The sequence below is a fragment of the Cupressus sempervirens genome, chromosome 3 (genome assembly GCF_028749045.1).
Source record: "Cupressus sempervirens isolate cs-2001-9-10 chromosome 3, ASM2874904v1, whole genome shotgun sequence".
Lineage (NCBI taxonomy): Eukaryota > Viridiplantae > Streptophyta > Pinopsida > Cupressales > Cupressaceae > Cupressus > Cupressus sempervirens.
The window spans coordinates 189,557,986-189,574,781 of record NC_143120.1 but is presented as its reverse complement, the minus strand read 5'-3'; the positions used below and the strand labels follow the sequence as shown (position 1 = coordinate 189,574,781).

Genomic DNA, 16,796 nt, shown 5'->3' with positions numbered 1-16,796 from the left:
GTAAAAAAAATAAGCAATTTTTTAAAATTTTACAAGTCTATACTTTATTGGCCGTGGGCGATTCATGCCGATTTTTTCAGGCGATTCATGCGATTTTTTGGATGAATCGCCTGAATCGGCGATTCACCTGATGAAATTGGCGATGGCAATTTCCGACTCCAAAAAAATCGCCATCGCTGAATCTAATCGCTGAATCGCCGCTTCAGGCGATTTTTGGGCGATTCTCGTTACTCTGGTCTTACCTTTTCACTCTCCGCGAACGTTTGTTGACTCATGCGGAAGCTCCTCTCGCTTTTGTCTCTTATTTGCACTTCATTCCACGGCTTTATTTGCTCCTCCGTGGACTGTCTTAATCCCCGTAGCTTGCTTATGTTCTGCGGACCTTGTTGTTATTCCGCACCCATACTGCGATAGCATGCAAGCAACTTTTGGTTCCTTCGTCACTTAACACTCTTCTGTGGATGCTAATGTTGTATCTTCTACGGGTTGTTTCTAAGTTTGCTTGCCGGCCCTCTTGTTACATAGTGACCATACGACCTTTTGCTATGTCCATCTGCAGATGGTGCTATCTCGGCAAAGGTGTTTATGATTTCGGCTGGGGTGTTTTATTCTTCAGTGGAATGAATTCTTGTGGCTGATGTTCCAGTGGAGGTTAGTAAATTGTTGCAATTAGGCATCTTGCCAGGAGTGAAGGCAGAAGGAAGTAGTCAGAAGTGAAGGAGCGAAAAAAAAAAAAACGACGTCAACTCAAAGATGTTCAAAATGAATAATGTATGATGCTGAGGGGAAGGGAAAGATATAAATAGGTAGGAAACACAAGTAGCTGCCAGCAAACGTGTGGAATCGGAAGAAAATGACAAAAATGGTGTTTGCTGTGGCTTCGGAAGTGCTAATTTGGACAAGGAGCACACCCCGCAGGGGCGCTGCCCCTTGATCCCGCTGGGGGCAATGCCCCCTAGACCCCCAGTCGTTGCGGTTAATCTGTCGTGGGAAGTGTGACCAGTTGATGAAGACTTGGAGCTGCTGCAGGCATGGAGTGTTTGTGTACCAAAGGCACTTGGAGTAAGTGTTGGACATGAGGCTGTCATGGTGGATGCATAGAGAGCTCGGAAGGAGCTGATCATCCAGTTGGAGGCAGTACAACGACACTTGGCTCAGGGTACCCAGGAGTTGGAAACAGGGAAAGCGGCACGAGTGGCTATCAAGGTCAACTAAGGAGACAGTATTGTGTTAGCAGAGGCTATAGATGCAACGTGGTTTGGTGCAGGCATGGGACAAATGTGAAAGTGGTGTGACAGAAGTAGATTTATCTTGTTGTAGTTAGTCAGTTAATGTATTTTGTTTGTTAATTGTCTCAGATATTTTGTAATTGTCGTCTAGAGATGACTTCTTCTTTTGGGGGGATGATGTCGTAGGTAAATATTGTGTAGCCGACAGGATGTATGTTGTCGGTAGATATTGTGTAGCCGAGGGTTCCCTTCGGGAAGGTTTTTGTTATGTAGTCGATGGGCCCTTCAGTAATTGTTATGTAGCCGACGGACCCCTTCGGTAAGGTTCTTCAGAAAGTATTTATACACCCTCTTGGGTCATTGTAAATCATCAAAATCATTTGTATGTAATCCTTTGGCCTATGCGAATAATATAAGAAGTTCTGCTATTCTGATCCATTGTTTGTATGCATTGATTTCTTTACCCAGTACGGTAAACATAGACGTGAAACACCTTGTCAGCCACTGAGCATCCTAGTTTTTAATCACAGCACTCGACTTGACAACAGGAGAAAACGATAAACATGACCATGCATGAGTTATTAAATGATTCCTTTTAAAAATGATAAACATTGTTAGGTCACATTTGATTCTGTTTCATGTTATTGCAGATTCCATTCTCTCACCTCTTCATCCTTTTCCTTGGCTATACAACTAGGTGAGTCCTAGTTGTTTGAATCTTAGAGCAACCAGCTCTTTTTGTTGATCCTCAACTGATATAAGAATGTTACATGTTCTTCAGCAAATCACATTTCTATGACCTGAGAATATAATCTTAAGACTAGCATAATAAATATCATTTGATTCTGACTTTTAGTAGCACAAATGAAATATGATAGCATTTCATGGATACTTGGCTTTTATTTATCATGAACAACTCTATCTTAGAGAAGGTCTAACTGATGATATTAAGCAAGATGATTTGTATCATGATACAAGACTGTATCTTATTGCCATAGTAAATTGGAATGCAACAATATTTGATAATAAAATATATTGCAATGCTTGGAATATGAACACCACATAACCTGGTAAAATCTGGAAATAGAATGGTGTCTTGCTGGACGCTATCAATCAGCTCCATCCTTCACGGAAGAAGTGCAAATTCCGGTGTGATTAACAGTCACGTCTTCAGTAAATTATTACTGACAAATCGTCGAATGAATACGCATTGATTAACAATGGCAAATTGCAAGGATATCGTACAATATTTGTAGAGGTATCCGTAGTATAGAAAGAAGACAGGTGCTAAAAAGAAGAAGTCAGATGGCATGGAAAGGAATTCGGGTGCAATAAAAATAAGTCGGGTGATATGCATATGTTAATGGTCTCTTTTTCGGCTTCATAATATAAGAAGTTTTCAAAGTCTCTTTGGCTTCCAAGAAGCCGTAACTTATAAAGAAGAGATTGACTCTTGAACGCCAATATAATATGCCAAATGTGCATTTCGGTTTCAAGTAAAGAAATGAATAAATAAGAAAAAGAATTTGAAAGGTTACAAATCAAAAGAATAATATAAATATATTTATTTACGTGCACGTAAATATATTTTATTAATATAGCACATATGAAATGTTTATCCAAGGTCGTACCCTATAAATATGTATATCTAAATACATGTTTCATCTTAGAAGATTTATTTTATCTTCTTGTAAATGCATTTAAATGTATGTATTAAATAGATAAAATCTTGTATAAAATAATACTACGGTGTCATCTTTAATTTATATCTATGTGTACATACATAAATATGTATTAAAATGATGTGTTGGAAAAGTCAACCAAAAACCATTTGAGGTACGCATTAATTAAGTTAAAATGATTAATATTTTAAATGTTTATTTAATAGCTCATGCGTGTTTAATGTGTGTATCTTGTTATGCAGTCGCTAGATCCTCAACCATGGTGATTCACGATTCATACCCATTTGTCTAGTGATGGTGATGCTTCTGTGCCCAATTCTTTTTTGATAATGCTTTCACTCCCTTGACCTGCTTCCTACAAGGAAATTCTCCGCAGTGAAATCATATTACCGTAACAAGTTATTAATCATAATTAATCATAACACTAACTGCCTTTTCAATTCCATGAATTCATGATAAATAATTAACTAGCATGTTATCTTCATATGAAATTATAATGACTAACCATCTTACCATTTCACAGGATTATAACAAATTTAATTGTCAACTGACTTCATATGAACCTCAACGGCTATATGAACATTTTAAATTGGGTCGAAAATTGGGATGTAACAATATACACCATACTTCTAATGATTTACTATGTGGTAATGGCATCATATTTTTCAAATGTCTTTGATAGTTAAAATTTAAAACCTTTTGACAATTGTAAACTGTATATGTATTGGCAGCCTAAGCATCTTCTGTGATTTCAGTTTCTTGTTTTTTTATGCTTTGATTTGCACAATTTCTTTTATGCGTGACCTTGGGGATTGTCCTATTCTTTTCCAGGGATTAGCATATCAGTTGGTTGATGATGTTCTTGACTACACTGGCACAACTGCTTCCCTTGGCAAGGGTCCTTTATCCGACATACGACAGGTCTCTCTCTCTTTTTGTTATCACACATAGGATAATTCCTTTTCTAATATTGTTATCTCCATTAACAAATATTTGTTTGTATTACATAAGATCTTTGACGTGATAGTGTTAATGAGTCGAAGGACCAAAGTGTGAAATTATTCAAACTTCAAACACCGAGTTCAATCCATGATTTTATAAGTGTATTCAAGGATGTTGACTAATATCATAGAGCATACTTGTTTCTTAAGAGAATATTGGGCATGTCTCACAAATTGTTTTTCAAGTCATTTAATATAATGCAGCCCAAAATTTTCTGGATGTGTCAAATTGTTATTTTACATAGTTTCCTCCATAAAATGCTTGTTTTGTTGTAAGGATACAAAAATTAGTGCTGTATCAAATTCATATTTCTCCTTCTTGCCCCCATACCTTTTAGGGGACTGTAGTTTTATTTTCCACAATTACGCTGGGATAATGGTGCCTAAACAAGTTGCTTTGTGGCTAATGGTTTACTCATAAATCCGTGGCATCACTATTTTCTATGCTCAGATTTTGAGAGTAATAATATTCTTTTTCTAGATTTGCAGACTTATTCTGATTTCAGCTTATTATTTCAAACTTCAACTATGTGTTTGATTGAAGGCAATGACAAATGAACTTTGTTTATACCTTAGGGTGCAGAAGTTGCATATCATTCACTGAAAGTTACATGGTTTCAGAGCACTGTTTGGTGATTTTCCATGTTTGTGAATGGAATTCGTTTTTACCTGTGATGGAGAGTTATAGGAAAATTTTAGTGTTTTGATTTCAGTGATGGAAGTTTGTCATGCCCTATTTGTTCTGGTGTTCGGAGTGATGATCTGCACCTGTGAGAGGTTGTCGATTTGATTTAATTTCAGCTGATTTGTTCAGTTTCAGTGCGCTTTAGTTACTGTTATGACTAATCTTGGTCTCAATGTGACTGTCTAGAGGGTGCATCAAATTTGGCTCCTTGGAAGTACAAGTTTCAGATGCTATTGGAAGAAGTTGATCTTTGGGCCTTTGTCGAAACCTTTATCTTGTCTTTTGTTTGGACATAACAAGAGGAAGGCCATTGCATTGATTCCTTATATTGTTTAAAGGGAATTGGCAAAGGAGATGCATGATACCTCGACCACTCTTTATCAGAGTGTGGACATCTTCTATAAGATGTTGGAAAACATACATAGTGCTGCATGCATGACTGACACAAACATGATTGGCGCCTACTTGATGAAGTTGTCGAACTTCACAATTAGCCTGCAGAGTTGATACCCACACCCTTAATTGAGCTCTTTCCCTCTTAGCAACTGTTTGTTCTGGGTGTTTGTGCTTGTGAGAAGCTTCCCATTTTGAGAAAATTTGGGATGATTTTATCTAGGAAGAAGCTACTTCAATCAAATTGGATTGTAGTTAGAGCACAGTCCTCATTGTGAAGACAAAAAAAAGTGGGAAGAGAGAACTTGGGAATGGTTAGAAAGCAGATCATTAGGATACAAATTCTTTTTTTGATGAGAAGCAACTGAAAGCTTTGAAAGTTTGACCCATCTCAAGTGTTTTAGGTGCCAAAAGTTTGGTCACAATGCTTGTTAGTGTCTCAAAATGAAGGGGATGAACTTCAATAGTGGATGAGCTTTCATATAGGCTTGCAACTAACTTCTTGGTTTCATGTTTATTCACCAATGTTCCTAGTGTAGGGTGGTTTGTGGACAATGAGCATCTAGATCTATGGTAGCCCAAACATTAGCTTATATGTAGATAATTAAAGTAACTTCCATTTCCTGCTTGCCAAACCCATCAATTTAAAATTGTTGAAATTTGTCTATTGAGGAGACACCTCAAATTTACAAACCTCAATTGTTGAATCTAGTTGCAAAATCTTGAGTGACTCTGCCATCACGAGCTAGGGGGAATCTTTTACCACAGAAGCTGATCTTCCTTATAGGCTTTTTGTATTCCAGAGGCTGAGGTGAACCAAGTTTATCTCCAGACTCTCAAGGGTTACAAAAGCAGGAAATATTACAAACTGCATAATTTGCAACTTCTATTTGCTGCTTGCCAAACCCATCAATTTAAATCACTGATATTTCTCTCTGTAAGGGACACCACAAATTTCCAAACCTCAATAGTTGAATCTAGTTGCAAAATCCGAGTAAATCTGCCAAACACCAGCTATGGGGAACTTTTCATCACAGAAGCTGATCTACCCAATTAGTTTTTTGTATTCTAGAGGCCGAGGTGAACCAGGTTTTTCTCGAGAACCACAAGGGATACAAAAGCAGGAAACAGGACAAACTGCATGATATGTATGATACAAAATAATATCTCAACCCCCCTTTATAAACTTTCTAGGGAACTTTGGGGAAACTCCATTATAAATCACATTATTAATTTGTTAAGCTTTATAGCTTCGAAAAGTAATTTATTTTACTTTATAGCATCTCATTATTTATAATTTCATTCTCTTTCCAATTAATTAAATAGAGCTTATTATTACGCCCAGGTAGTGGCATTAGTCAGAATGCATAGGAATAAAAAATGACTTTGTAGGAGAAATATTGATGATGAAAGAAGATAATTTGACCATACCAATTGACTTATTTAAAAACCACTCCCTCTAAGAATCGTGGAGACCTTTAGAAGCTAGAGATAACATTTGAAAGTGTCATGTGATTCCACAAAACCATCTGATCTCAGTGGTCACATCAAAATACCCCTTTGATCGGGCTGACACAATCCTAGAAAGTCAATATCAACTACAGAGCAAGACAACTTGGATATGGAAACATTGCAACATGGATGACTAGGGATGGAGAGACGAGTTGCTGTGATCCTTTGTCTTGCACCATTTTTGGGGACAATAGGGGACAACTATATAAAAAACAAGGAAAATTTTTAATTTATAGGGATCTTTCAAATATTCATATGATAACATTGACAAAGTATTCATTATATACATTAAGATTTATACTACATAACATTTGTTTTGGAATGAGACTTCACATCAGAGTCAAACAAATTAGGAAATGTCAAAACTTAATTGCTTTCATTATTCATTGTGAATATGCATGTGATATTAAAAAATAGTTACGAAATACAACAAAATACCCAAGGCTGCAAGTTTCAGTTATAATTACCATACAAAATTACAAAAACTAAGAAAGTTTCATTTTGTTCCCTTGTATAGTGCAAGTTGGGGAGTGGTTGTTGTTGGCATGTGAAGTCAATTTTCTTTATCTAGTATTGATGAATGATAAATAGTTGACGATGACTAATTATTAAGGGGATGGTTGGCGATCCTAGGAATAGTTTGGGAAGCTACATACATCCTCACCTATCCTAGGGATGGCAAGCAATCCTTATCTTCCTCTGTAATCTCAACCTCCGAGTCTACCGAGTAGGTATTGGTTTTGGCTTTTTGTGTGGTTTGGCGTTAGGGCTAGGGTTAGATTTTATCTTTCTCAACAAGTTAGCTAACTAAGTAGTGTGAGAAACATACTTTGGACCTTTAATCTTGAAAGGATTTTTGACACTTCTCTTTCTACTAGGGCCCATAGGAGGTAGAATACTGACTTTAGGGAAAAAATGGGTCTACAAGGAGGGGGAAGGTGCAACAGTTGAGCAATGGCATTTTTGGGAGGGCATAGTGCAAGGTGAAACTTGTAGAGGCGTAAATCAGACCCTTGTGCAAAATATCATAATTTATATTATTATTTTTAGCCTCTATGATCTCTTTCACATTACTCTACATGGCATGCAACATGTAAAAGGGGATGGAGATGAGGTCATGGTTGCGGAGGTGGCTTAGAAAAGAAAGATGATAAAAGTAAAAAAACACCAAATCAACCTTCCAAAGTAAGGTACTTCGTGAGAATAGCAACCTGTGACAAAATATCTAGCAACTTCTCCCAATTGTAGTCTTCGAGGTGCTTAACTTGTTGCTTGTTGGGTTAGAAAACTGTTTCAAATTGGCTAAGTTAGGTGTTTGACTATTTTTTTTTCCATTCTTTGCCTACGTGGATAAGCTTGTGGCTTTAGCAATAACCTCCTTGTTAACTTCGAACATGATGCCATTGATAGTCTCACCCTCCTTTCATTCCAAGAGGACACAAACTAGCGAGACAAATTCTTGTCATGACCCATCATGTTCTCGATGAATTGAATTATCCCACCCTCATTGCAAACAAACACAACATAATGGTAATTTTTTTAAACATCATCAATCTTACTAGTCTCAAACCGCAACCTATCTCTACCCATGGATTCCAAACCCTAAACCTAGGAATAGAGCAGCGTTAAGCACAAAACAACAATAACCGACGTATTCACCAAGCCACAAAACTAGAGCAAAGCAAAGCTCAAAATGGAAGCATTGAGAGTAAAAGGATGCCTTTTGTAAAATAAAAGATAATAATTAGCCTCTTCATTATTACCATAAATGACATCGCCCCTTTCCTTGCTCCAAGTAAACATTGGCATGTGCGAAGCTTCACTATTTTTTAAGCAAAAGAGGTTAGAAATGACAATTGAAATGTCTTCAAATCTGAAGTGATCTTTCATAGTATGAGTATAGTATTTTCCAATGTCCTTTAGATGAAGCCAACTTAAATTAAGATGAGGCCATAATTGAGTATAGCTTATATGGAAATCATGACTTGTCCTCAAGTGCAGACTGTTTCAGTGGAAGGTGTTCAATTTTTTCCATCACACCACGACATTCAAATTTAAATCTAGCATAAAATTTGAATTTATCCATGCGGCAATTAAAGTTCCAAAGCAAAGACTAATGAAAGGGACAAAATAAACTTAGATTATTTTTTCTAAGTATTACTAGACTCCTCACAACTCACTAGCAACATAAGCCCTTTAACTGTAGACTGGCAACAACCATAGAGTCAGCCATAATGTTACCTTCTGTATAGGTATATTTCATAGTGAAATCATCTAGACTATCTAGAAGCACTCCAATGTCTTTTATAATGCTCTCCACTTTCCAACTAATCGAGGTAAGACCCTTAGTAGCATCAACGACAATCTTTGAGTTGCCTTCAATCTCAAGGTGTTTTCTTTCTTTAAAAATAGCAATTTTGAGGTCCCAAAGGAGGGCCATACCCTTTGTTTGATTTATTGTGTGGTCTTTCAGGGGACTCACAAAGGCATCGATCAACATACCTCTACGATCCCTTATTACTCCACCACCCTCTACACCATGATTTGCCACACATCAAAATTAAATCTTTGCTAGTTAGGCCTTGGATGCATCAACACTGTACCTTACCTAGCCACAACTTTAGAGTTGTCAAACTTGTTAAAGTCCTTGGAGAGGTTCGAGGCATTGGCAATATTTCTGTCCACAATAAATGGAGGTGAACCAAAAGGTTTCCGATGAGTGAGAAACATGTTCAACTTGATTTAAGAATGGAAGACAACATCTAGGGGTAGTTCAACATCCCTGAATATCCCATTATTACATTCTTTCCAAAGACTCCAACAAACATGGGGTGGGATTTGCCACCATATTTGCTGAAGGAGCAAATTGTTGAATATCACATCTAAAAACCCTACGCAAAATTGAACTTTAGCATGATCTTCTTCCAAATATGAGAGACAAACTTGCAATGAATAAACAGGTGGTTGATACTTTCCTCCTCCCTCTTGCAAAGGATGCACCTATTGGCTAGGGAGAAGTCTCTTTTGACAAGATTGTCTTGGGTAAAGATTTCACCATGTAGCATTGCCTACCAAAAGAAGTTGATCTTGGAAATGAGCTGCGGATTCTATACTTTCTTCCAATAATTTGGGTCACCCTAGTCTTTTATTAGCATATTGTATGTAGATTAAACTGTGAATTCACCCAATTGAGTAAGTGTCCAAATCACTTTGCTAACTCTGTTAAGTATAAGAATTTTGATATTTTGCAGAGTAGTCATGAGATCTCATGCCCTATTGGATAAGGTCTAACAAGTTTTTCCATTTACCTTCTTGATCCATGTAGTTGGCGATATAATCTCCTACCTTGAGCTTAAGGCTATTCTTTAAATGGCCAAACCTCCCTTCTTGTAGAGGCTTGTTCTAAATCCAATTATCCTCCCAGAACCTAGTGTCCCTACCATTTCCTAATTGTCACTTCAAACCTATTTTGAGAAGGCTTCTACATTCGAGGATGTTGTTCCAGATGTTGGATTGTGGAGGCAAACTCCTTGTAGAAAATGCTTTATTGATGCATTCTCTACCAAGGTATTGGCCTCCTTATTTCTACTCCAATTAGTAGCATTGTTCACCAATTTCCAAGTTTTTTTTGTCATTAAAGCTTTGTTCAAACTGGCAAGCTTATGTATTCCAAGCCCCCCCATCTATTTAGGTAGACGCACAATACTCCAATTGACTAAGACCATTTTTTTCCTCCTATGTTCCAATCCTTAAGAAGGTGCATTGGATTCTCTCCAATCTATTAGCCATTGACCCAAAGATTTAAAAAAGAGATGGGCAATACATTGCAATCCCTAGGAGGGGAGTTGAAGTTTACCAACACTAATTAAAAGCTTATTCGTCCAACCAATTAGTTTCTTCTTGGTACATTCCAAGATAGAACTCCAAAAATCTATTATAACCTCCTTGACAATAAGAGGAAGCCCAAGATAAGTGCTAGGTAGGTTGGCTGACTAACAACCCAAGATATCAAGAATTTGAACCTGCAGGTCCTATTTAGTGTTAAAGAAAAAAACTTTGCTTTTATGATAATTGATACATTGCTTTGAAGCTGCAACACATTTGTCTAGGAGATTCTTCCATTCTCTAGCTTCAACAACAAAGGATTTGCCAAAGAAGAGAGTGTCATCAACATACAATTGTAAGACTGAGTGGGGGGGGGGGAGGGTATAGAGTGGATGTAGGTTTAACACCTTTGATTCTTACAATAGTAGATAGGTCCATTAAGCTACGCCCAAGGACATCAACAACCATAATGAGAAGGTATGTGGACAAGGGATCTCCTTCTCTCAACCCCTTACCAGCCTTGAACCTTCCCCAAGGCATATCATTGACCAATATAGAAAATCTAACAATTTCATGACATTCATTAATTATATTAACAAATTTCTGGCCGAGACATAGACTGATCAAAACTTTCTACAAAAATTTCTATTTGACTTTGTCATAAGCTTTAGAAATATCCATCTTAAAGGCCAAACCTGCTTCCTTGTGCTTGTCTATAGAGTGAATGATCTCATGAGTAGTAATTGCAGCACCAACAATTTTTCTACCCAAGATGAATCCCTTCTAGTTGGGGCTTATAAACTTGTCGAGGAGGGGTTTAAGTTTATTCACCAAAATCTTAGTAAAGATCTTGTAGATGGTATTGCATAGACTAACAAGTCTAAAGTTGTTTATAGACTTAGGATCTTGAGTTTTAGGGACTAGGACAATGTAGGTGCCATTCAATTTTCTTAGTAGATTTCTAGTCCTGAGGAAATCCCTTGCAACCCTAGTAACATAAAAGTTGATAGTGTCGTAGAAATATTGAAAAAAAAGGAGGTAATCTATCAGGCCCTAGGGATTTGTACACCCCCATAGCAAAAACAACGAATTTAACTTCTTCCTCGGACACTTGAATAAAGAGATCATTATCTTCACTATAGATAGATTGAGGAGGGTGGCATAAGAATTGGTCTTGCAGCTCCTCATTGTTACGTTTTCAATGCAATTGTATAAAGAAAGAAGAGGCAAATGGTGCCCATTTGGGTTTGGTCATAGACTTCCCTTCCATTATCTTTCAACAAACACCTAACGGTATTCCTTATTTTATGCTCACTTGCTAATAGAAAAAGTAGTTACGATCTTCCTCTTTTAGCTTAAGTTAGCGATGCTGGTTCTGATGCTGATGCGCTGCTTTTTTTTGGGGATTTTGAATGCGTCCATACACACACACACAATAATTTATGCATGTAAAGAAATGCAAGAAATATAAAAAAACAAACCATTCCGTAGTGATTAGCATATTCAAATTGAAATAACAGTAATGTCTAATTAGTAAATTACTTAAGTTCAAGATTCCAATGCAATTCGAATTACAAAATCAAAACATAGTTCATGGTTCAATGTTGATCAATCAAGTGTCAAAGCTCAAGATTCACAAGTCAAATTCAGTCAATCAAAATCATAAGGATTGTCAAAAAAATCCGCATTCTCATCATCTCCTTTTGTTGCAACACTTGCAAGTTCATTTGAACCAAACATGGTTCCAATTGTGCTAGATGCACATGCTATGATGTTATCAACATCATCATCTGTCATCATAGCAAGATCTTGAAGTGTTGCATCCAAGTTTGCACATTTAGGGGCTACATCCCAAAGCTTGGTTGACCCTTCCTTATTCCATCCTCGTTGTGTGACAAAAGACACAAGTTGGTATGTATATAAACCAAGTCCTCAACTTTCTTTGAGTCCAACTGTTTGCGCTTCACTGAATCATATATGAGTATGTCCTGCAATTCCTTTCAGTAGAAGAACTTGCAACCTGGATAGTGTTAATATAATTAAACATACAAACGAAAAGCAAATTAAAGAATGTTAAACACTAAAGTGTAGAATACAATTGCTAAATAAATAAATAAATGAAAAACTTACTTGTGAGAGGATTTTGATTGCAAAAGGTTGTAGATTCTTGAATGGTTGACCATCTTTGGGATGTAGCCCAAAGATTGAACCATGAACTATGTTATGCATGTACCACCATGTGATAGCTCCCATGTAATTTTGGTCCTTTATTGCATATGGAGTACATTTTGATCCTGAAGCAAATAAGCCAAATTCTAGCCTCACCTTTTTGTGCATTTCATCATTTGGGAAGAGTCTTGCAAATGTAGTGTAGCACCTAGTAACAACTTCTTCATTTGCTTATGGTGCAATTCTATCCAGCATAGCAAGTATTTCTTGGCTATAGTACCTTGGAGATAAGGCATATGCAAGGAGGTGCAATGTGGTAGTCATCTTCTCCCAATGATGATGAATGATTTCCTCCACCTTTTTGCACAAGGCTTCACATTTTGTGGGTTTAGTTTCCAGTGCTCGTATGGAAAGCTTTACCTTTTCTACCATGGTGTCCATGCCATCGTACACATCCCCCAAGCAAGGTGCATTTGTATCAGTAAAATCTAGTCTTAGCAACCTAAGCAAGTTGACAACATGACATCAATTATAAAATAAGTTATAAACAAGATATAATTTGATAATCGAACATGAATATAAAATTTATTCGAAATAAATAAATAAATGAAACTAAGTAATTACAATTTTAAATTTACCTTCAACATCTCCAACTTGGAGAATGATTCGAATATAGATTGTGAAATGTGGTGGTTTGTCACAAACATTTACATCTCCTCTTCCTCTTGGCATATTTGCTTCACCCAATCTATTTAGGTGCCAATTTGTTGCATGACCAAGTTGAGAGTGTATGGTGCATGGTGTCCAAACAATATGGTTGTATCGAGACTCAACCAAAGCACCTGCACCCCTACAATTCTTTGCATTATTTGTGACCACCTGGATCACATTCTCATTGCCCACCATCTCTATTGCCTCAATGAGAATACTAGAAATGAATTGTGAATCCTTAACTTGCCCTTCACAATCAATAGCCCTAAGACATTGCAATCACATTTATTAATGGTTGGTTTCTTGTGTCATTCCATCCGTTAGACACAATACTTATGCTGGAAGTTTTCCAAGATGTCCTAATTGGTTGAAGAGCTTTGTCTATAGAAATCTTTTGTTTTTGCAAAAGAGTAGTACACACCTTTTCAAACTCGGGGCTAATGTAATCAGCTGGCGCTCTAAGGATGGCTGCTAGTATTTCCTTCCAATATGGCGATCTTACCAAATTGAAAGGAAGACCATTGGCATAAGGGCAATGTGCAATTGCTTGATCAACAATCTCTCTTGCCTCCGTTTTGAATGCTTGATCCAATGGACCTCTTTTCTGGGTAATAACTTCTACTTCATCTTCCTCTCTCACTTCCAAGAATGGATGTTTGGAGGATGCAACATGGTCAGTGGGCACATTAACTTTGTTTTTGTGGATGAAGGTTTGTGGAAACTTGTTTTTGATTTGCTCACTAAACGAGCAGCAACTTCTTGCTCGTTTATAAATCCGGCTAACTGTGCATCACTCATCCTTTTTCCATCTTTGCTTCTCTTGCACAATGCTATTCCTTTATCAGTAGGGCCCATAATATGAGCTTTGACCTAATGAGTTGTTGAATGGTTTACTATTATGACATACCTTGCATTTCCAAATGTATGACTGACCTCTTGAAACTTGTGATAATCTTGTGGTGTGTCTCCATAATGGAGATGCCACATCAATATTGAAGTTATCACTTCGTTTAACTCACCTTGCTGCTAACTTTGACTATCTGTAGTGGCCATTCTTGCACAATAGAAACTGTGAATCTAACAAGGAAAAAAAGGTATTAAATATGAAATATTTAAATAAACTATGAACATGAAACATAGAAATGCAAATATATGATACAAAAATACTAGAAAAAGATAGCTAAACTTGTTCCTTCATTTCTCTAAAAAAAAATATAAAAAAAATGGAAAAATTCTTCCAAAACTTGAAAAATTTATAATCTCAAAAAGATCACTAAAAAAGCTCATGAAATGGATCAAATGCTTACCTTAGATGGTTAGATGTTCTTTGTAGAAGCTATTAGACACCTTGCGAATGATCCTCTTCAAGAATAATGACCTTGCTTTCAAAATGCCAAAATGGAGACTAAATGAGAAGAGAGCCCAGCTACAAACAAAATGAGAGGAATGAGCAATAAATGGCCCATATTAGGGTCGTTTTAGGGTTTTGGGGCAAAAGGGAAAGAATATAATAAAAAAATGCAGAAAACACATGTTATATTGTGTCACTTAAGTGACTTGGAGCCAGAAATGCCCGGATGCTATGTGGATGCACGATGGGTGCGTGACTGATGCTTCCCCAAGTATCCTGGGAGAATCCGCAGGCAGAAGCGATGCTTTCTGCCTGATGGAGCTCTAATTTTCACAAAATTAAGATCTCCATTTATATTATCTCTTTTCACTTATTTTTCACTGGATGAATTTTTTATCTAATCAATTGTTATACTCTTTTTGTTTTTTGTCCTCAAGATTTTTTTCAAAAACTTCATAACATTATTTTTATTTGGTAGTGCTTTTAACTTTCAGCATTTAAATTATTCAACTATATGTTATTCTGTGGATAAAAACGCTTGGTTTTCATGTGGTAACCTCTAGTCATCCTAAAATATTATGCACAAAAGAGAATGTGATAATGATTGTAATGTGGATTGTACAAATGCAGCTTCTGCCTGCCACAAAGAACACAATAAAGCCATATGAAATATTCAAACTGATCGCAGATATCCATGAATGGAATCATACACAGAGGTTGTCATTTGGATGAGGCTAGAACTATATACTGTGGTATGAAATAATTGAATAATGATGTTTATTTTGATTTGAGTAATATAACCTCAGCTCGTATAACGCCAATTCAGACACTCTACGCCTGGAAATGACACTGATTCTTATCTCTACAATTAATTAAAGATAGTTACGCATGAATTGTTTGTTTCAAGCAACAGTCATTATTGAGGGAAATTCTATTTCATTCCAGCACTTAAACAATCTCCTGATACCGTGGTCATTGAATCTGTATCCCTAAACAGTGGCTGTTTTAGATTCATCAAATACAAGTGTGAAATAGATTATCTATGTATGGCAAGGATTGACGAGTTCAGATTATATGAGTTTAAAGATTTCTTATTTTTAAAACAACACGCCATTCTCAGGTGCGTAGGAAATGATTTGGAACATCATGGCTGGAAGCAGCTTTGGTGGTTAGAAAAGACGCAAATATTTTCAAATTGAACACTGAAACATTTGTGAGAGCATCATTGAGGGTCTCCAAGCTGCACTTTGCTTTTCACTACTTTATTTGGGAAAGTGTCTTTGACTCGGGAGAATGCACTAAAGACTAAGCAATGGATAAGGCATTGAAATGATGGAGGTCTTAGTTTCCGAATCTGTGTCTAGTTTGTCTCCTAACCATTGGAGTTAAAGCACATTCTAGACTAGTTTAAAATTGCGTCGATATATTTGAATTTGTCGCATCTTGATTACTAAATTGTTTATGGTTAAAATGCATAGAACTTTATAAAGTTGTATGTAATAACTTATAATATTGACTCTGTTTGCCCTTTAAATTATGGCACTGATCTTTATATTATTCATGATTCATAATCCATATGTTGGCATTTATTTCACATCTTTCCTTTGAAGAATTAGTATATTCATTTGTTGCATTAATCCATAATTATTCTTATTTTAAAACATTCATATATTCATTTATTATTCTTAATTCATTAGTTACAAGTTTAATGTTTTGTATATTGCTGTTTAGGAAGCTTTCATTACATTCAAATTGTAATCGATCTGCTATAAGTATCTTGGATTCAAGTGATTGGTTCAGGATTAGGTACATCTGCCTTGGCCTTACAAAGCCAGAAGCGCAAAGGATTCATATTAAATTGATGAATCCTATCAAGTTGGCCATAACCGGTTGGATATCCCAGCATCCAGTTGGCAAGACTCATAGGATTCCAATCTGCAGTTTTGGTAACCAACATTGCCCACCTCCACCGCATTTGCAAATGCCTCCACGCATCCGCGTGCACTCTCACCAGCATCCTAGCTAAAACCCCATGCACCAGTATCTTAGCTTTCAGCCATTGAATGCATGATCTCTGTTCTATTAAATCTCTTCATTAGTCAACAAAGCCTTCCATTTAGCCCTGCACTCTTTAAGATGTAAGAAATGAGAGGGGTCCTCAACGGCCATTTGATGTTGAAGAGTATCCCATCTTGCACTTAACTTTTTCTTCTTGTTAAAGATATCCCCAAAATTAGA

The 16,796-nt window shown here is 36.6% G+C and overlaps 1 protein-coding gene across 2 annotated transcripts in view; it reads left to right on the top strand.

The window, feature by feature from the left end:
• Positions 1–16,796, top strand: part of GPS1 (geranyl diphosphate synthase 1) — a 185,285-nt gene that overhangs the window by 122,598 nt on the left and 45,891 nt on the right. For both annotated transcript variants that reach the window (XM_089818979.1, XM_089818980.1), the window contains exon 11: positions 3,743–3,832. In XM_089818979.1, the coding sequence (XP_089675105.1) occupies positions 3,743–3,832 (90 nt within the window). The remainder of the gene's footprint in view (positions 1–3,742; positions 3,833–16,796) is intronic.